At 50.0% G+C, this 22,122-nt stretch overlaps 1 protein-coding gene across 10 annotated transcripts in view; it reads left to right on the top strand.

The window, feature by feature from the left end:
• The first annotated feature begins 1,300 nt into the window (after positions 1-1,300).
• Positions 1,301-22,122, top strand: part of NINL (ninein like) — a 70,802-nt gene continuing 49,980 nt past the window's right edge. For 2 of the 10 annotated variants that reach the window (XM_073339963.1, XM_073339961.1), the window contains exon 1: positions 4,354-5,065. In XM_073339963.1, coding sequence (XP_073196064.1) covers positions 4,860-5,065 — 206 coding nt within the window. In that variant the 5' untranslated portion in view covers positions 4,354-4,859. Of the gene's footprint in view, positions 1,552-2,004; positions 2,336-2,763; positions 2,889-4,353; positions 5,066-22,035; positions 22,104-22,122 lie in introns of those variants that run through there. The other 8 variants (XM_073339962.1, XM_073339957.1, XM_073339954.1 and 5 more) reach the window with 7 other exon arrangements.

Here is a 22,122-nt window from a genome sequence, read left to right as displayed (position 1 = left end):
TTAGTGTAGCGGGGGGGAGATTCCTGCTCAGGCCCCCAGGGCCCCCCATTAATTATTAGTGTAGCGGGGGGGATATTCCTGCTCAGGCCCCCAGGGCCCCCCATTAATTATTAGTGTAGCGGGGGGGATATTCCTGCTCAGGCCCCCAGGGCCCCCCATTAATTATTAGTGTAGCGGGGGGGATATTCCTGCTCAGGGCCCCAGGGGCCCCCCCATTAATTATTAGTGTAGGGGGGGGATATTCCTGCTCAGGCCCCCAGGGCCCCCCATTAATTATTAGTGTAGGGGGGGATATTCCTGCTCAGGCCCCCAGGGCCCCCCCATTAATTATTAGTGTAGCGGGGGGGATATTCCTGCTCAGGCCCCCAGGGCCCCCCATTAATTATTAGTGTAGCGGGGGGGGAGATTCCTGCTCAGGCCCCCAGGGCCCCCCATTAATTATTAGTGTAGCGGGGGGGATATTCCTGCTCAGGCCCCCAGGGCCCCCCATTAATTATTAGTGTAGCGGGGGGGAGATTCCTGCCCAGGCCCCCAGGGCCCCCCCATTAATTATTAGTGTAGGGGGGGGATATTCCTGCTCAGGCCCCCAGGGCCCCCCCATTAATTATTAGTGTAGCGGGGGGGATATTCCTGCTCAGGCCCCCAGGGCCCCCCATTAATTATTAGTGTAGCGGGGGGGATATTCCTGCTCAGGCCCCCAGGGCCCCCCATTATTAGTGTAGCGGGGGGGATATTCCTGCTCAGGCCCCCAGGGCCCCCCATTAATTATTAGTGTAGCGGGGGGGATATTCCTGCTCAGGCCCCCAGGGCCCCCCATTAATTATTAGTGTAGCCGGGGGGAGATTCCTGCCCAGGCCCCCAGGGCCCCCCATTAATTATTAGTGTAGCCCGGGGGGAGATTCCTGCCCAGGCCCCCAGGGCCCCCCATTAATTATTAGTGTAGCGGGGGGGATATTCCTGCTCAGGCCCCCAGGGCCCCCCATTAATTATTAGTGTAGGGGGGGGATATTCCTGCTCAGGCCCCCAGGGCCCCCCATTAATTATTAGTGTAGCGGGGGGGATATTCCTGCTCAGGCCCCCAGGGCCCCCCATTAATTATTAGTGTAGCGGGGGGGATATTCCTGCTCAGGCCCCCAGGCCCCCCCATTAATTATTAGTGTAGCGGGGGGGATATTCCTGCTCAGGCCCCCAGGCCCCCCCATTAATTATTAGTGTAGCGGGGGGGGAGATTCCTGCCCAGGCCCCAGGCCCCAGCCCCTGGCTGCGGAGAGAAGCCGCCCGGCGAGGCCCAGCCCCGCGGCCCAGGCCGGGCCCAGCTCCCGCCAGGCGGAACAAAGGCCGGGGCCGGCGTGCGCCGCTCCCCCGCCCCAGGCCTCCCGGGCGCCCCGCACAGCTGCCGCCGCCCGCAGCGGGACCGGCGGGGCGCGGAGCCCCGCGGGCTCGGGCCGGGGACGCAGGAGGCGAGTCCCGGCGCCCCGGGCTCCCTCCAGCGGGCACCGGCCGGCACGGAGCCGGGTCCTGAGGGGGCCCGCTGCGAAACCCGCCTGCCCGGTAAGGCTTGTGCCCGGGAACCGCCGGCCTGGGCCCGCCGCGGCGACGCTCCCTCCCGCAGGCCGCGAGAAGCCGGGGGCGCCAGGGGCCCGGCCGCTGCCCGGCGGGCGCCCAGAGGCCCCGGCGATGGGCGGCGGCCGAGCGAGCTGGACGGGCGCAGCGCTGCCGGCAGCGAAGGTTTGTCCCGGAGCCCCCCGGGCTGCGAGAGGGGCCGGGCCGCGTCCCCAGCCCCCGCCCGGCACTCCCGCTCCGGGACCAGGGCTCGGGAGCCCGCCTTTGGCAGCTTGCTGCGGCGGGGCCGGGGAGGCTGGTTCTGTGCGGGGCCGGGGCCGGGGCCGGGGCCTGCTCCTGGATCCGTGCTCGGGGCTCCCTTCGGAGGCAGGAACGCGGCTGCTCCATTCCGGCTTCCTGCCCCAGGCCCTGCCTGGAGGGAAGGGCTCTTAGAGCCGCAAGGACGTTCACTGGCTATCGACTTGTCCCCATAACACAAGAACTAGGGGCCACCCAATGAAATGAATGGGGCAGCAGGTTTAAAACAAACAAAAGGAAGTTCTTCTTCACTCAGCGCACAGGCCACCTGTGGAACTCCTTGCCTGGGGAGGTTGTGAAGGCGAGGACTAGAACGGGGTTTTAAAAGAGAACTGGATAAATTCATGGAGGTTAAGTCCATGAACGGCTATTTGCCAGGTTGGGGTAAGGAAGGGTGTCCCTGGCCTCTGTTTGTCTGAGGGTGGAGATGGATGGCAGGAGAGAGATCACTTGACATGCCTTGCAGTGCGAAGCGGTAATGTGTATGGTGAAAGGAAATGATCTACTGCTGAGATTGCTTGTCCGCTCGATTCCTTTGTGAACTGTGTCTCAACAGGCTCAAAAATGATGAGTGTGTGTGTGGGAGGGGACAGTCCAGTTCCAACACCATTACACGAGGTACGCTGGGCCTCTGTACACTAGGAAGCTCACCTGCTGCTGATAAATGAAATCAGCAGCAGGTCCCTGAGAATCAGAAACAAAAATGGCTTAACTGTCAGCAACACTTGCTAACAGTAGGTCACTTCACCAATGTGTGGAGACCCTAAATTACCTGGGTTTTGTCAGTTTAAATTTTTCCCTTTTCTTCCTTCTATTTGACTATTTTGCACTGAATTTCTTTGTAGCCTCATCTCGGAGTCACTCCCATTGACACAATATTTTCTCCTTTGTTCCCACTTCTAGCTCCGTAGTTGCTATTGCCTCTGCATAAAAACTTCAGTGGGCAGAGAGGGGGAGTGTGTGTCTGTTTGGAAAACAGTCCATGTGAAGGACTAGATAGATGCCAGGAGAATTCCAGAGATTTCAAGGTTGGTAGGGCCAAAACAGTCCGTGCTCATTTGGTTTCTTTTAATCTCACTGCAGGCGCAGACCTTAGGGTTTGCGCTGGTTTATGTGATGGGTGTGTGTTTGCCTTTTTTGCAGATAAATGTACACAGCTAATTAAGAGTATCTTGGGCAGTCTGGCTACCCTCTTCTCACATCTAGCAGGTGAAAGGAGGACACCTCTACTTGTCTGTAGGGACAGGAGCTGAATGAGATTGAAGCGGCAGGACTATGGAAGTTTCCCTGACTCCCATGACAAATCTGTTTTCCCTTAGTGTGAGTTTAGAGCTCATTAAGGCCTGGATTGTGCCACCCTTACACATACTGAGTAATGCTTTTGTCTGTGAATAATCTGATTCCTATGAGGCTGCTCGCAGAATAAACTACTAAATGTGAGGAGACAGTGCAGAATCAACATAAATGGAAACCGAAGTCCTTGATTTATACACGGAACAGGGACAGCCTGGACAACACCAATGTGTCATGCAACCCTTGTGTTGTTGTAATTGTCTCCCTGTGCCCTGGTGCTCCCTGTTTGTATTAGCCTCTTGTCTGTCATTTCATACTTAGACTGTCATCGTTTGGGTGTAGCGACAGGCTCTATTGTGAGTGTTGTGCGCCTAGAACCATGTGGCTGGGTCATCTAGAGCAGTGGTTTTCAAACTTTTTTTCTGACGACCTAGTTTGAAGAAAATTGTTGATGCCCGTGACCCAACGGAGCTGGGGATGAGGGGTTTGGGGTGTGGGAGGGGCCCAGGGCTGGGGCAGAGAGTTGGGGTGTAGGGGTGAGGGCTGTGGGGTGGGGTTGGGGCAGGGGGTTGGGGTGTGGGAAGGGATCAGGGCTCTGGGCTGGGGGTGTAGGCTCTGGGGTGGGGCCGGGGATGAGGGCTTTGGGGTGTAGGAGGGGGCACCGGGTTGGGGCAGGGGGTTGGGGTGCGGGCTTACCTGCGGCAGCTCCCGGTCAGCAGTGCAGTGTGGGTGCTAAGGCAGGCTTCCTGCCTGTCCTGGCACCATGGACCGTGCTGCACCCTGGAAGTGGCCAGCAGCAGGTCCAGCTCCTAGGCGGAGGTATGCAAGCGGCTCTGCACAGCTCTTGCTGGCAGGCACCGCCCCTCCCCCTAGCTCCCATTGGCTGGGAACTGGCCAATGGGAGTGCGGAGCTGGCGCTCGGGGTGGGGGCAGCGCAAAGAGCCCCATGGCCCCCCTGCCTAGGAGCCAGACCTGCTGCTGGCTGCTTCCGGGGTGCAACACGGTGTCGGAACAGGTAGGGACTAGCCTGCCTTAGCCAGGCAGCACCACTGACGGGACTTTTAATGGCCCAGTTGGCAGCGCTGACTAGAGCCGCTGTGACCCAGAGCCTTACATTTTGCGATCCAGGACTGGGTTGCTACCCACAGTTTGAAAACCACTGATCTAGGACCTACAGCAGTACAGTATTTGGATGTGGCCAGTTGCCACGTGGAAGCACTTTACTCGTTTGCTGTTCCCCTGTCTCTTACTTGGTGGCTGTTTGATTTTGTCTAGTTGTTTTGTGTCTGTAGAACACAACACACAGAGGGCATTGCCAGAGGCGCATGACTAATGACAATAATACAGCACAAGCTATCCCCTGCTGCCCTGCCTCAGCCCTGTTTTGGAAGGATCACCTTAGGGCGTGATGATAGAATAATTTGGTCCCGTTCAGTTCTTGGCATCCTTGCAGAGATTACTCATGTTGTAGTCGTGGTGGGGTTTGTGCTGCAGGCATCTGTTTAGCAGGCTTCGGACTAAGACCATCTGTTCATTTCACCCAGGCCACCACACTGCCACTGGCCTGTAATAACTTTCGTTGTCTCTCGAACTGGTCAGAATAAAACTGGTGACACAGGTAAAAGACTCCCTGGACCATGGCGTATCACATCACCAATATCCTGAGCTGTTCAGTAGACAGCTTGAGTACCTTGCCTTGAATTTGGATGGCTTCTTTTATAGGGCTTATTCTGGAGATATTTTATTTGTCTTTCCAAAGCCTGCAAAATGTGCCACTTTCCTTCTTGCTTGTTTTCTTCTCAAGTGTCTCTCTGTCTCTGTCTCTCTCATATTTAATTCCAGTTGCCATGAGAAGTGGAAGCCCTTGGATCTCCTCCACCATATGTTGGTGGGACAGATTGCTATTACACTGGTAGGTTGACTCAAAGCTACAATGGCATTGCATTCAGCAATCTGTGTAAGTTTCCCCATGACTTGTAGCTATGAACTATAATGTAACTCATTTCAGAGTAGCAGCTGTGTTAGTCTGTATTCGCAAAAAGACAAGGAGTACTTGTGGCACCTTAGAGACTAACCAATTTATTTGAGCATAAGCTTTCGTGATGAAGTGAGCTGTAGCTCACGAAAGCTTATGCTCAAATAAATTGGTTAGTCTCTAAGGTGCCACAAGTACTCCTTTTCTTTTAATGTAACTCATGAAACTGTCTACTTGTGTCACTGATGTTCCTGTGTGTCTTGTTGTTACATGTGCTTTCAGAATAACTGAACTAGGAAATTGATCAGAGATCCAAAAATAATCTGTTAGCCTCTTAGCTTGGAGTCTCAAATGCTGTTACGCTAATGAGCTCTTGGCTGTTAAATTAACCGCTCCAGTATCAGCAAGCTGATAAAGCTAATGTCAGACTTGGCTGCTGGATCATTCTCAAACAACAACCCAACATATTAATTTTGGGGGGAATGACTTTTTTTTTATATGTGTAACACCCTGTCCAAATGGTATTGGCATTTTTTAGACTCTTCATTCATACTTCTCTTAATGTGTGTTTAAATGTGCTGAATAAACAGGAATGTTGGAAGATTTGGATTTCTTTTGCCTCTGGCTAAAATATTTTACAGATCAATCCTGACCTATTTTTTAGTGGTGACTGACATTTAACGTAGCAAGTAAATTAGACAGACTGCTATCCCTTTTCTTTTTCACTGCAGTCTTCAAGACTTGAGCTAAAGATTAGGTATTGATTTTAAACCAAGATTTTAAAAAAGGGTGCTTAAAATTAAGCTCATAAATCCATATATAGTCACCTAACTAAGTAACTGTTTTTCAAAAGTGCCAAGCACCCAGAAGCTACATACTAAGCTTGCATTGGGGTCCTATTTATGGAGAAAGTTACTCAGCAGGAATATGGGGAGATGTTTGGTAGGAGGCTCCAAAATATCTGAAATTAACACCATTATGTTTAAAAAATCATACAAAGTAATACTGCCTGTTTAAAAAACAGTGGCCATCACTGGGGAATAAACACGTAGTGCTGTGGTTCACGGCGAGGTGGGGGAATGCACAGACTGTCTCTTAGCTCTGTTTATTTTCACTTTTACAGATTTTTGTATATGATTATTTTTTACCAAAAAATGTGTTTTAGGAAACTTCCTGCAAACACATCCCACCAGTAGTGGGTTTGTGGGTTAGATCTCCTTAGTCAGGGCTGAAATCGCAGTTGCAACAGCAGTTTCTGAACTTGCAATTTCTTGCTGCAATTGCAAATTTTTATGTGAAAGAAAACAGATGGCTCTAATAGAAAAGGCTTAATTTTCATAAGTGAAACGTGATTTTTTGGCTGCCTAACTTGAGACCCCTTAGAAGGCACCTGATAATTGAGGCATCCAAAATCACAAGTCTCCATTTAATCAGATCAGATGGTGCTTTGCAGCATTTGGTTTAGCTTATACCTGCTTCTTGAACAATAGCCAAGTTTACATTGAAAGTTCATAGGCCTGACTTTTGTGGAAGAAAATGAACTCCGCTCTCAGGTTGGAAGCCACAAAATCAGAGACAGGTTTATTCAAGCAATTGAAAGGGAAGAATACAGCTGGCAGAGAGCATCTCTGCCTCAAGTTCTCCAAAGTACAAGCAAAATCACACAAGCATTTATACCTCATTGTGACGTGCATTAATTAAAAACATCTGCATTTTATTTAGGCTATTTACTATCTAATCCAGTATTTTCTCACTTTCTCTTCCCAAAACATCGTTATCTCAAGGCTAGGTCACACTGACTATTCTGCTGTTTCCCACTCTGTGAGTCCTGCTTCTACAGGTCTCGCGATATTAGGCTAAGACTTAGCTCAACAGTTGCTCTGTCTCTGACACTTAAATGGCTGCACTTAAACCCTCTCTTTCTTTCCCTGCTTCCATACTCCCCCCTTTGTGCTTCCTTTAGAACAACTAACATTCTTAAACCTCCAATTTCATCAAGCCTTGTATTTCTGTTTCTAGCTCAGGAGGATCAGAATCAGCCCTATAAATCTTAACTGGATAAAACGATCATGCATGGTTAGTATGAACATGAGAAGCATTTTTTTTAGTCCATCCCTTACAACAATAACATAATCCTAGACTAAACAAAAGCAATACACACATTAATGTCTCCATTGTAATAATATGCTGGGGTTGTTTCTTTGCCTTAGTTACATAGCACATTACATCATAATTAGTACACAAAGTAGACACTCTATAAGCTGTATGAAAAGCACATTTTTCAATTTGATATATATTCTGAAGCACATGGATTTGATCCTGTAAGTCAGAAATTTTCCGAACCTCTGGTAGGAGTGAGTGTAAATTTCGAAACCGGTCGGGTATCAAAGTGGTTCAGTTAAAAGAAATCTGATACCCAAGGTCCAATTGTAGGGTTTTGTCTGCAGGCCAAGAAATAATGTGATTTCCTGTGGCCATAGTGGGATTAAAATGTAAGTCTTGCAAAGTGGTGGCCTTAACATATACACAACTATCATTAGCTTGGAAAAGTAACTGTCCTGTCAGGGTAGTTCCTTGTCCCATACCTTCCCAACAAACTTTGTCAAATACTGTGACAATTTCCCCTTGCTTCAATTTTCTTAGGCACTGAAACTGCGGGGGTTTAAAGGGCCACAATATCCACTGATTCCCTATTCCAATCCAAATATCGGGTGTTATTCCAGGAGCACTAACAACAAATTGGCTAGGCATACTATGTGGTCTAATCTCTCAGACGTCACGGTGAATAATCCAGTCCCACATGCATCCTCCCCATGGACCTGGAAGGATTCGGTATGGAGGAGCCCACACCCCTCCTACCGGCCCATATGCTTGGAAGGAGCACTGCGAGTACTTGCAACTCCATCCTGAAAATCTCCAAGTACGTCTCCATGGCCACAAATCAGATGGTACTCCTGAAGCACTAGTAAGGGCAGTGGGCCAAGCCTGATGCTCAAGATCACTCCGAATGGCCATCAGCTGGTCATTCAGGAAATCCCGAATCTCTGAACATGCTAGGTCCCACTGCAATTCCTTTCCTGCCTCAGTGATATTCAATACCATTCCCGTCAACAGCTCCAGGGTCATCGAACTAAGGGTGGAAATAACATGTAATTCACCAACTCCAGCTTGCACCTGGGTCAGCTGTGCTCCAGTAATAAGACCAGTGGCTTTCTCTAGTTGTCCTAATTTCTCCTCATGTTGTTGGCCCTTAAGAATATTCCAAATTGCTGCTGCACTATTTGCACCATCCCATAAGTGACCAGCTAAGCCTCTTTTCTTCCGAGAGGAGACCCGTGCTCTTTGCTGTTCTAGCTGGATAGCAGATCCCTTGGAACAATTGGGATACGTGGAAGTAATTTGAAAGCTGGATAGGGGCAGGGTGAATGTCACAGTCCCTAATGTGGCATTAATTATGGTTATTCGATGTCCTAGTACATCTCTTTCGGGGATAGCATTATAGCACATCTGTTGTTTAACTATTTTCAAATACTTTTGAGAGGCATTAACATCAATAGCATAAGAAAGTATATTGTAAGATGGTACAGGTTAAATTGCTAGTTACTGGGATCATTTCAGTACAGGTAAACTTTCCAGTGGCAGAACATACTCTCTGAGTATGAGCCTGGTTATTTGCTAATTGGGTAACTAAATAACAACAAGGGCCCCTTTCTCCCAATACACTACAAACCCCTGGAATGGCCATCATATCAACCCCTTCATAAAACCCATGTATCTCCAATTCAGATTCCCTAGAGTCATTTGCGGTAATGTCATATACTTCTATTTCTGCTGATCCATTTGTTCTCCAGTCAGTTCTTTGCTCATATGACATGTCCTGAACCTTAAAAAATGAATTTTCCAAACAATACTTAAATAAATCACCAGCATGTGAAGGCCTTGGCCATTGGGTTTCATCCAAATAGATAGTATTGTCTATGTCTGGGTATGTTACGGGGTGGGAATGGCCGTGAAAATGGAGGTAATGGCAGGGGTAGTGGTTGTGGCAATAAGGCGTTGGTTTAATATTCTTCATCTGAAATCCAATTAGGGAGAATAGTACATTTCCAGGGTACTTTTCCAGTAGCGCACTGTGCAGCTGATGGAATAAACCCCAAAATCCAGTGAACACCACACTCCCAAGACTGATCACAGTTTCCTCCCTGCCAGTCTACAATCCTCCGTTTCTTCCACCAGGGCCAGTTCTTAATGTCCTTTATAGTCAGGAACTCCTGGGCCTTGGCAGGTTCGGCGGAGTGAGTATTTCTTTTTTCTTCTTTCCTGGAACAGTCGTGGTCCAGCATCATACAGGGGAAAGGTTACCAGCACGTCACCCTGTAGTGCTGTGGTTTCTGTAGCAAATGCTGACGACACAATGATTTCATCAGCGGACAAGGGAGAGGTTACTAGCACTTCACCTTGTCCTTTTCTCCTGCAGTTCAGGGTGAGGAACAGAAGTAGAAACAAGCTGATCAGCAGTTGATGTAGAATCATCTCGAGGTGGAGGGGTCTTTTTGTAGTGAGAAGCATGGGCCCAGGCAGTCAGTCCTTGGCACTTCACAGCGTGTTGGTAGTCAGCAGGACTTGGTAAGGGCCTTTTCAGCGTGGAGCCAGAGCATTCTTTCACTGGTGGACCTTTACGTAGACCCAATCTCCTGATTCCAAGGAGTGGCAAGGCTGTTCAGGGTCCTTGGGTAATGCTGCTTTCACCTGTGAGTAAAAAGACTTTACACATTTCATTAGTGTCTGGCAGTAATTAAGCATCATATCATCCATCAAATGAATGTCCATCTGAGCAAGGGCCAGTGGGGGCCCTACTGGAAGTCACATCGGGTGCCCTATCAAAATCTCATGTGGGCTGAGTCCAGTCTTTCGGTTGGGAGTGGCCCTCATGCTCGTCAATGCTAACGGCAAGGCATCTGGCCATTTGAGGTTTGTCTCTGCACAAATCTTAGCCAGTTTGTTTTTCAGAATCCCATTGTGACGTTCCACTGTCCCAGCAGATTGTGGATGGTGAGGGCAGTGGAGGTTGTGTTGAATCTGCAAGGCTGCACATAATTCTTTTACAATCTGTCCAGTAAAATGAGTGCCACGGTCACTGTTGATACAAACAGGTATACCAAACCTTGGTACAAAGCCTTTGAGCAAAATTTTCACAACAGACTTGGCATCTGCCCTCCTGCAGGAGAAGGCCTCAACCCAGCTTGAAAAAACATCAACTAATACGAATACATATTCATAATTACAACATTTAGACATTTGAATAAAATCAATCTGAATATTTACAAACGGTCCCCACGGAGCGGGATGGGCTGCTTGTCTGGTTTTAACAGCTTTACCAACATTGTGTTGCTGGCAGATTGAACATTGTTGGCAGGAGTGCTGGGACACAGAAGGAAAACCTGGGGCACACCAATCGCGTCCCCCTGCAACAAGCGTCTCCCCACACGATATCCCATGATGCAGGCGAGCAAGATAGGGCAAAAGCATCTGTGGTGCAACCAGCCATCCATCCTGGAAGCACCAAGATTGGTCAGGGTGTAAAGTGCACCCAGCAACACTCCAAGAACGTTTTTCGGTCTCTGGCGCCATCTCCTGGATCCTAGCAAGGTCGTTGAGGGAAGCCCGTGGAGGTTGCTCGACTAAGGCAAAAATAAAAGCAGCCTGAGGGTCAGAAAGGGCCGCATCCTTGGCTGCTGAATCAGCCGAAGCATTTCCACGAGTAACTTCATCACGAGGGGGTTGATGAGCCAGGCGTTTTACAATAGCAACAGCTTTGGGCAACGAAAGAGCATCCAAAAGAGCAGATACATACTGACTATTCTTAATGGGGGAACCAGAGGAGGTAAGGAAACCTCTGTGTTTCCAAAGTACACCATAATTATGAGCCACTCCAAAAGCATAGTGAGAGTCAGTTTAAATAGTTTCAGAGTAGCAGCCGTGTTAGTCTGTATTCGCAAAAAGAAAAGGAGGCCTTGTGGCACCTTAGAGACTAACCAATTTATTTGAGCATAAGCTTTTGTGAGCTACAGCTACAGTATGCATCCGATGAAGTGAGCTGTAGATCATGAAAGCTTATGCTCAAATAAATTGGTTAGTCTCTAAGGTGCCACAAGTCCTCCTTTTCTTTTAGTTTAAATAGTAACGGTTTGATCCTGTGCCAGAATACATGCTCATGTCAAGGCCACGAGCTCGGCCACCTGAGCTGAAAAGACAGAGGGAAGGAAAGCACTTTCAATAACAGAATATAAAGAACAGACAGCATAACCAGCAACCAATTTTCCCTCAGAATTTCACAAAACAAGAACCATCTACAAAATAAATAAGGTCGGGATTCTGCAAAGGCACATTGGTAAGATCTTCCGTTGGGCGGGTAAGAAGAGAATTAACAGACACACAATCATGAGGCTCTCCATCCTGAGGCCCTGGTAACAGGGAAGCGGGATTCAGAATGGGGCAATGAGCCAAAGTAAAATGTGAGACGAAGATAACAGAATAAGCTCATATTTGGTAAGTTGAGAAGTAGACAAATGCTGTGTCTTAAATTTTAGCAGAAGATAGAAATAGAAAGAGGTTTGGTAACAGGATGGGGAACAGGTTTATTTGAGATACCAACTGCATTAACAGAAGAAGATGACAAGGGAACAGAGGAAAACTCAGCAGACCGTAAAGCAGATCTGCTAGCACCTGTATCTACAAGGCAAGCTACAGATTGTCCTGCAATTTCACAGTTTATGTATGGCCTTCTTGATTGATAGGAAGCAAAGGATTCATGATGCAGTTCCGTTCCCTCAGGCTGTCCTACAAAGGTAGGCGCATCAGGGTTTGGGAAAGGGAGTGGGGGGTTCAGAGGAGGTCGGTTCGGGCATTCGTTTCTCTAATGCCCCTTCTGGCCACAGAAGTGGCATGCGGTGTTCCCTGACAGGGGAAGATATGAGGGACCTCTCAGTCTCCCTCTTCCTCGTCCTCGCCCACCCCTCAGTACCCCACGGCCTCTAAGCTGATAAGTTCGCAGCTGTAGGGCCAAAAGTTCTGTTTCCATGTTTTCCTTTTTCTGTTCTATACAGGCAGTACAGTGATTGGCAACTGTCACCAATTCAGAAAGAGGCTTAGTTTGCCAGCCGATGCAGTTTAATTTTAACTGTTGCTGAACCTTTGGCAAGAGTCCCTGAACAAAAACAGCCCCTACTGCTTCTTTAGCATTGCTAGCTGGTTGACTGATCCCGGAATGTTGTTCAAACACTTTTGTCAGTCTGTCTAAATAGTCAGCGGGGGACTCGCCCTTGTTCTGTTTACAGTTGTTAATCTTTGTCCAGTCTGTCTTCCTAGGACAAATTTCTGGAATGGCAGCCACTAGATTTTCCCTAGCTTGAGTCAAAGTAGCACCCTGTCCGGGATCGGTAGAGGGCCACTGGGCCTTAGCAAGTAGTCGCTGTTGTACTTCAGATGGTATAACTACTTGCAAAAGTTGGTTAATGTCAGCCCATGATGGATTATAACACTGAATCACTGTCTGGAGTTCCTTTTTAAATTTCTCTGGCTCTTCTGTAACATTAGGGAACTCCTTAACCAGATTTCTAAGATCCCCCGGTGTCCAAGGGGTATGCACTGTGACCAAATTATCTCCTCCTGCGGCTGGAGATTGGGGAAGGGGAGTCAAGTGGGGCACTGGTAGAATCAGGAACAGCCCCCGACCCTTGTAGTGGACAGGTTTCCTCTGCAGCAGACACATTTGCTGGTGAGGCTGCTGCTGCTGCTGGAAAACACTGCTGCCTGCCTGAAATTCATTAAGCGGGGCAGCCTGTTGAGGGGGAGGAAGGGGGGGCTGCTTTGCAGCACTGAAAACGTCCACAGTGTCCTCAGCTGCCTCTTCCTCGCTCCCAGTCTTAACTAATTGGGGATACAAAGGAGCTGAGGGAGGTAATGAGATTGCTCTGGCCGGAAAGCATCCAGATGCCTTACACCTGGTTTTTAACTCCTGCATCTGAGTTTTTAATTTCTCCTGGGAATCTTTTAAAGTTCGCACCCGAGACTCATGGAGTCTCTTTGAAGCTTCCTCCCACCAATAAACAAACGGTTCCCACTGCCCATCAGGGATTTTAGGTGACACAAGAGCGCCTCTGAGGTGGACAATCTTTTTGAAATCGAAGGTACCTTCTAGTGGGAATTGTTTAGAAGGATCATCACGCGTGTAAAAATTCCAATTCTCTAAGTACTTACAAGTCCTGGGACTATAATGCACATACATAAAATAAGCAGGCGTGCCTTTCGGTGGAACAGGAGTAGTCTTGGACTGATTTCCACCCATTCTCTAGGCGTGTGGGGGGTGCCCTGTCTGCTGCAGCTGCTCATAAACTAAGACGTCTCTATCCTGTCCACTGAGTCAGCGGCTCATAAAGCTAAAATTACCACACCACTCCTCGGGCACTCACACAGGAAAGATTTATCAACGATGTCCACGACCCTCCTACATCTCCCTTCAGCAAAGAGCGTCAGCTAGTTTCAGAGGGACAGCGCCGCTTACTCTAATTGCTTCCAGTGAGATGGTCAGACCAGTCAGTGGCTCAGGCGGGGAGGAGAGGGGGAGGAAAGATGGGGTCACACAATCCTAGACCCAGGCAGGTCCCTCGCTGGTCATGCCATGCAGAGATAGCCCACCTTGGGTCGGATCTTCTACTGATCCACTAAGGTGCAGCCATCAAGCTTGCGTTAGAGCTATCCCCTGTCAGGAGCTTGTGGGCTTTGCAGGGAGCTCTGGGCGTCTTCCAGCGGCCCTCATTCACACTGGCGTGTGCACCCCCCTCCCCAAGGCCTCTATTCCTCTATTCCATTCATACCATGATGCATCGGGTTTTTTTCTCCTTTTTTTTCTTTTTTTTTTTTCTCTGTCTTTTTTTTAACCTGAGGGCTTCACCACAACCGCTCTGTCTGGACTGAACACACCTGTGTTCTTCTCTGAGGGCGTTACCACAACCCCTCAATAGGTCTGACCTAAGCCACACGTTGGTTTACCCTGGGGCAACAACACATTTCCTAGCCCTGCGTACGCATACAACTAACCTTACATGGGGCAACCAATTCCCCAACACCGTTCTGCGTCTGATCTTGTTGCATACGCAAAAGTTCGCATGGCGTGAGCCCAAAGGGACAGACGGCCCCACAGTCAGTCCTCCTCCGATGCCCCAGTAGAGATTTTAAAAGGTCTCTTACCTCTGAGTTGGCGCCTGGGGTTCAAAGGGGGACAGTCCGTAGTAGCGGTCGCTGCCTCAGCTGGGCGTAGCCATTTGAGTCACGGCACCAAATATTGTGGAAGAAAACGAACTCCACTCTCAGGTTGGAAGCAACAAAATCAGAGACAGCTTTATTTGAGCAATTGAAAGGGAAGAGTACAGCTGGCAGAGAGCAAAGTACAAGCAAAATCACACAAGCATTTATACCTCATTGTGACGTGCATTAATTAAAAACATCTGCATTTTATTTTGGCCATTTACTATCTAATGCAGTATTTTCTCACTTTCTCTTCTCAAAACATCGTTATCTCAAGGCTAGGTCACACTGACTATTCTGCTGTTTCCCACTCGCTTCTGACGTGAGCCCTGCTTCTACAGGTCTCGCGATATTAGGCTAAGACTTAGCTCAACAGTTGCTCTGTCTCTGACACTTAAATGGCTGCACTTAAACCCTCTCTTTCTTTCCCTGCTGCCATGCTTTGTACTGGCATTACTGTGTCAGGGGTGTATTACACTGATGCATTTATAGGGGTATAAAGCTGCCGTATATTGGTTTAGCTTGTTCCCCTTCCCAGATGGGAATAGCTGTAATGGTATAAAGGACCTTTATAACTGCATCCATGCTGTGGGATTATTCTGGGGTAAGGATACTGATGTAGTTAAAGCTTGTGTGTAGACAAGGTCTTAGTTGAACATATAATGGATACTCCATGGTTGGTATGTTGAGCGTTCCATTTTAACACATGGTTTGAGTGTTTTTGTCGGGCATGGGAAAACCTTCTTGATCACACCAACGTTACATCACATATTCTTGGGCCTTGTCTACATTCGGAAACTATTGCTGAGAATTCCTACTGCTCGGAGCAATGATAAGCACTATAATGCAGGCTCAACACCGATGCTGGGTTATTTAGACCTACTCTGAGCAGCAGTAGGTGGCCTCCTGCTTAAAATGCTGATGGCTGCTGAGAGTCTGTTTACACTGCTACTCCAGCTGTTGTTATCCCAGGGGATTGTGGCTAGTGTTGTGACTTCAGTGGTTATGTGGCTGACTTGTCTCTAGTATGTTATTAGGGAGGGAGGGCCCCTGGTTGTGGATTTAGGCTATTCCATTGTTTGTTCTGGCACTGGAAGAAGTGAGGATGGTGTCCATCGTCCTACAAAGCAAAACGATGCTGACTGTATCTAGAATGGCTAACAAGCCTCAACAGGAAAATACGTTGCTAGACAAGTCTGTGGTGGTCTTGTCCCTGTTTCATCATCACTTAGGGAGTGATCCTGCAAGGTGCTCTGCTCTCTGGCCCTGATCCAGCAAACCACAGAGGTGCCTGCTGGACTCCAAGGCTGTGAGTAGCCACGCTGGCTAGTGCAGAATGTGCTGAAGTGCTTTGCGGATCGGTGCCACACAATAGGACTTTCAGGAGTTCTCAGTGATTTAATCCCTTTGGGAAGTCCCAGCCAGAGTGCGCAGTACCTTGCGGGATCAGTCCCTTTGATGGGAGAGGATCCAAACCTCCTGCCACAGGGGACTCACAGCCATCGCAAATTGGGCTGCTGTCATGCCCCAGATGCTGCTGTCTGACACAATGTGTTGCCCGGGCTCCTTACTGCCTCCTCCGTTGTAGTCCTTGCCCCACATTTCACTTTCCATACAGCGCGTGCTATTATTTTCACTCTGCGTTGGGCCTGGGTCTTGCCTCTGACCCTGTTAACCGGCAGCAGCCACAGTGGTAGCGTGTAGCAGCAGGTAGCTGCCCGCTCGAGTGCCCTAGAACACTGGAGCAGCTGTTGTGCAGGGGGCCACATGTAACAATTTCTCTTGTGCTGAATACAGGGCCAGGGCTGCCTTAGGAAAATTAATAGGCTGCCTGTGCCCGCCCAAGCTAGGCTTTGGCCATGCCTGCTTTAATTTAGGGGAAATCTTCAGAGGCCGCCCTGGGGCTACAGTAACACTGGGCATCTACTGGCAACCCAGATAAAGCCTTCGGTCAGATCAGCGCTTTGGGCAAACCTCCCTACTGAGTTCCTGCTCTCGCATCCCTGCGCTTCCTGTTACATTGGCACGATGTCTTTCCCCTGAGTCAAAACGCCGTCTGCTTTCGCATCTCACCAAAAGGACTGCGGACTCTGCTGAGCCAGGGTGGTACCAAGTAACAATTCTTTTTAACATCCTGTCAACGTACGGAACAGCGTTGTTGGCTTCTGAGCTGCCAGAGGGAACACGAGCGTAGTAGAGAGACGCCTATTTACTGCCATGTTCCCTTGGTTCCTAGGAGTTGAAGAGGGTCCATGAAGAATATATGCTACAGAACCTAATCAACTGAGGCAGCCTGTTGGCCCTGCTTCCCTCCCAGGGGCAGGACTGGACTCACGGAGGGGTCCTAGTTGCCAGTCGCCTCGTACTCTTACTGCAAGACCATACTCCCCTTCTGGAGTTGGAGTACAGGAGCGCTGCTTCCCAGTGCCTTTAGGAATACAGCAAGAGGAGCAGTAGCTAAAGCCCCTGACAGCGTGTCAGATTTGGGTTCTTAAGTAGGGTTCCGCTAGTGACTTTGTGCCCTTGGGCAAGTCACGTGGCCAGACCGTGCCTCAGTTTCCTCACCTGTAAATGGGGGGTGATGCTCGTTCACCTCAGTAAACTGCTGTAAGAGAGATCAATGCCACCAAGGGCTAAGGATTGTCAGCTCTCAGCAGCTGTCCCAGAAGTCTGCTGCTGAGTGGAGAAAGGCTGTCTGAGCCTGTGCTCTCCAGGGCAGCAATGAAAGCACGAGCAGCAACTGAGCCAGGAGCCAATTCAATGGGCGGGGGTGGAGGAGGGCTCCCCAAAACGGGGGGCAGGAGAAGAGCAGAGGCAGGGAAGGAACGTCTCCCTTCCTCCCAGTGGCTGGGAGCCAGCACTTAGCCGGTTCCAGCACCAACGCCCTGGTAGGAATCTTGGTAGCAACTGCACCAGAAACTCTCCGGAGGGGTTTTCGAAATGGCTCCTTTTTCAGTAAACTCTTTGCCTCTCCTCATACCCATGCACAGGCCACCCTCTCCATCCCTTGCTGCTTCCCTGCCAGCCATCCCCTCCAACCCACAGCGGCTTCTCTGTCACAACCGCAGCCCAAGCCCATCCGCCATGCTGCTCTCTGACCGCTGCACGTGGGCACGAGGAGAGGCGCAGACTCCCGACTCAGGACTGGTTCTCACAGCCGGCTGCTGCCAGGGGTGGGGCAGAGGAGTGGGAAGGTGAGAGCCGTCTTGCAGGGTAGAGAGCTCCTATTGACCTGTTCTGTGCATGCTTGGTCCGGGAAGCCATGGCGGAGCTGGGCCTGTCGGTTCACGTGGTCTGGCGGCAGTGCTGGGAGCAGTGGAAGACGATTCCTGCATGTGCCCTCCAGCAGCTGGTGATTGTCGCTCACCTCTCTCCACACACACACAGCCCATCCCCACACTGATGTCCCTGTGTCTAGATTCCCCCTGGGCTGTAGCCAGTTGCCATCCATGGTGGCAGAAAGAGCCATCTAGCCTGATAGAAGTCCCTGGGTCTACCAGGTCCTTCCCAGCTATGGAGTGCCCTTGGGACTGGCATGAGACTGGCCTAGCAAGCCCTCGAGCAGCACAAAGCAGCAGACAGTACTGGTGCCAGGGCAAATCCAGATCTGTTGATTGGCCTGCACTCTTGGCCCACTGCACTTCTGCAGATCAGACCATTGTTCCGCTAGTGAGCTTCGCCCTGCTGTCTAGCCACACCCTTTGTTCCCCCGGATCCTCTGCTGACAACCGGGTAATGGAGTAGTGGCTTGCTTGGCCCAGAGCAATGGCAGCTTAGTGACAAAGTACAAGGCTAAGAGCAGCCTTCCCACAGTCTCCACTGAACTGACATAGCCTTGGGTCCCTGACCCAGGCTCAGGAGTGATCATCTGAGCTCTATTGCACACATCTCTGTGTCCTTGTGCCATTGCCGACGGGAGTCATGGGGTGCTCGCTGAAATGTCTGGGGATGCGTTCCCTGTCAGCGGGGCACTTGGTAGCTTCTGGCCCCAGCCTGTAATAACTGAAGCCCCAGTCCAGCAAAGCATTCAAGCAGGTGCTTAACTTTAGCACCTGACCAATCCCATTTAAGTCATGGGCTTAGAGCTAAGCAAGTGTTGGAGTACTTTGCTGGACCAGGTCCTGAGTCTTTACAGTTCAGTGCCAGCTCCCTTGTCACAGCTGGTTGGATTATGTTGTATTGCTCAGAGACATTTACTATTCCTGCCTTGATGCTCTTCGTTTGGCAGGAAAGGGACGAGTGAAGGAGAAATCCTGGAGGCATTTCCCGAGTGGGTGCACAGGAGAAGGGGCATTGACACATGGGGCAGCTTTAGATGTGCAGGAAATTGGAGATTGGTCCTGCTTTGGGGTCCCTCCTGAGGTCCCTTCCAACCCTGATATTCTATGAGTCTATGAAGGAATGTTTGGTCTCTGTGTCCGTGAGCCCTTTCCACATCTCACCTCTTGTTCAGAGGCATCGAGGCAGAAACAGGTCTCGCTTAGGACTTGAGGAGTTGCATGCAGGGGGCTCTCCCCTCCTGCGCGTCCTCCCCCCTCCCCCCCCCCCCAGGATCTTCAGGGAAGAGAGAGGAAGAGGAGCACTGCAGGGCAGCGGCTGTTTGGAGTCACAGGCAGAGAGGAGGAACCAGCTAGGGGCAGAGCTCTTCTTGACCTGCTGCTCACAAACCGAGAAGAATTAGTAGGGGAAGCAAAAGTGGATGGGAACCTGGGAGGCAGTGACCATGAGATGGTCGAGTTCAGGATCCTGACACAAGGAGGAAAGGAGAGCAGCAGAATACGGACCTTGGACTTCAGAAAAGCAGACTTTGACAACCTCAGGGAACTGATGGGCAGGATCCCCTGGGAGAATAACATGAGGTAGAAAGGAGTCCAGGAGAGCTGGCTGTATTTTAAACCTTATTGAGGTTGCAGGAACAAACCATCCCGATGTGTAGAAAGAATAGTAAATATGGCAGGCGACCAGCTTGGCTTAACAGTGAAATCCTTGCTGATCTTAAACACAAAAAAGAAGCTTATAAGAAGTGGAAGATTGGACAAATGACCAGGGAAGAATATAAAAATATTGCCCGGGCATGCAGGAGTGAAATCAGGAAGGCCAAATCACACTTGCAGTTGCAGCTAGCAAGAGATGTTAAGAGTAACAAGAAGGGTTTCTTCAGGTATGTTAGCAACAAGAAGAAAGCCAAGGAAAGTGTGGGCCCCTTACTGAATGAGGGAGGCAACCTAGTGACAGAGGATGTGGAAAAAGCTAATGTACTCAATGCTTTTTTTGCCTCTGTCTTCACAAACAAGGTCAGCTCCCAGACTGCTGCACTGGGCAGCACAGCATGGGGAGGAGGGGACCAGCCCTCTGTGGAGAAAGAAGTGGTTTGGGACTATTTAAAAAAGCTGGACAAGCACAAGTCCATGGGACCGGACGAGTTGCATCTGAGAGTGCTGAAGGAGTTGGCGGATGTGATTGCAGAGCCATTGACCATTATCTTTGAAAACTCATGGCAATCGGGGGAGATCCCGGACGACTGGAAAAAGGCTAATGTAGTGCCCACCTTTAAAAAAGGGAAGAAGGAGGATCCGGGGCACTACAGGCCAGCCAGCCTCACCTCAGTCCCTGGAAAAATCCTGGAGCAGGTCCTCAAGGAATCAATTCTGAAGCACTTAAAGGAGAGGAAAGTGATCAGGAACAGTCAGCATGGATTCACCAAGGGCAAGTCATGCCTGACTAACCTAATTGCCTTCTCTGACGAGATAACTGGCTCTGTGGATGAGGGGAAAGCAGTGGATGTGCTATTCCTTGACTTTAGCAAAGCTTTTGATATTGTCTCCCACAGTATTCTTGCCAGCAAGTCAAAGAAGTATGGGCTGGATGAATGGACTATATGCTTCCCCGGAGCGATCTCCGCTCCCTTGTCCATGCTGACTGGAGCTGTCAGCTGGGTGGTCTTGGAAGGGCCTCTTTGCTCAGTCAGACATTCTTCAGCCCCATATCATTATTGCAAGTCTCCAGCACCATCTGTGTGGGGAGTAACTGCTGAGGGAAGGTGGCAGAACCTGCCTCTCTCCCTGGCGATGTGGCGGGCGAGCCTGCTGGTGGTCTTTGCATTTGCACTGGAGGTGGTAGAAATTTGCAGCTCAATAGATGGCATCAGTTCCTGGGGCTGTAGGGAGCCTGGCATCTTTCGCCAGCATGGAGTTCGCGCCAATGCACGCAGGGCTGCAGTATTGACCCTTCAGGGCACGGCCTACGCTGTTTGTTTTGGGCTGGACTGTGACTTGGCCAATGCCCCACCCAGGAGTGAGAGCCCTGCTCACGCCCCCATGTGGGCCACCTCCGCCTGGGACCGACCCAAGTGGGTGTTCTGAGCCTATTACCTCCTCCGCTCCAGAGTGGCGGGAGAGGGGAGAAGTCTTGGCTGCAGTGTGGCAGCTAGTGCCCTGAGCCTATGGGGTGTGTGTGGGTGTGGGTGTGTAAGAGATAGAGTCCTGGATGTATGTCTCCTGGCACTGGGAATCACACCCCTAGTTGAGAGTGCAGACATGCTCTTAATCATGACGTCCCCTCTGGGGGTGGGACAGGTTCGGTCCCCCCTTCGCCCAGGGCTAGGCCAGGTCTGACATAAGGCTAGGTAAGTTACAGGTGTGCGTAGCAGGAAGGTTTTTAGAAAAAGAGGTGCTTGGTATTGACAGTCGCTGCGTGGCTCCTAAGGCATGTTCTCTGTGTTCAGGAAGACAGAATACAAAGCCGTTTCCTTTCAGTGTAGAAAAGATACGCCCCCCTGGCCGACACCGTGAGAGTGAGGGGCTACGAGGTGCAGATGGATGCCCTGATCGTCGGAGTCCTAGGCGCTTGGGACCGCTGCAACGAGCGTGTGCTGCGGACCTGTGGGATCGGTCAATGCTACGCAAGGCTCGTGTGGCGCCTCATGGTCTCGGAAACCATCCGATGGTCCAGGGACATCTACATCGAACACATCCCCGGTCTCCGACAGTACCAGGAGGTGTGAGCCGGAACGACATCGTGCATCCACTATGGGAAAGGGATGGAGAGACTTTTTCCATTGGACCGTATGAACTGGAACCATAAACTCACTGAACATTAAATCCCACCAAATGAGGGTAGATCCATCCTCATCATCGTATCCACTCATTATACTCCACACCTGAACATAGCCATTATATGAACAACATACCCCCATATCTCAATGTCTGTACTTTGACCCGCTAAACTTTTACTCCCAATCGGGGAGATTGCAGATTATGTATTCCTTACGCCACCGGTTCCTAAACCAAATTTCGCACCCCTTGATAATCTGTACCTTATTCCCTGAAAACCAGAAACATCTATGCTTAAACTCTGTACCGTTTTCTTTTTACTTCAACATTATCTTAATAAAATTATTAAAGAACTTTTGTCTTTTTCCAGTTCTCGAACTGCTCCAAGCAGCTTGTTGTCCAGGAGACCTACGCGCAAGAGAGCCTGTATTTCTAGTTGTTTAATAGGGGTTTCTGGTTTCTGCAAGTTACCCGCCTCTTGCTCTGTTATGTGACATGTTCTAGCCAGTCAGGCTGGCTCCCTGCACCTAAAACAACACAAATCAGGAAGGGCAGCACATGTTCCTCCCACGGTCTGGGCTTGCCACTGTGGGTGAGCACTTCTCTTCCGAGTGCAGGTCAGACAGTGAGGGGCTT

Source organism: Lepidochelys kempii, chromosome 3 (genome assembly GCF_965140265.1).
Source record: "Lepidochelys kempii isolate rLepKem1 chromosome 3, rLepKem1.hap2, whole genome shotgun sequence".
NCBI lineage: Eukaryota > Metazoa > Chordata > Testudines > Cheloniidae > Lepidochelys > Lepidochelys kempii.
Note: the sequence above shows the minus strand (reverse complement) of the source record. Positions and strands in the feature narration are given on the sequence as shown.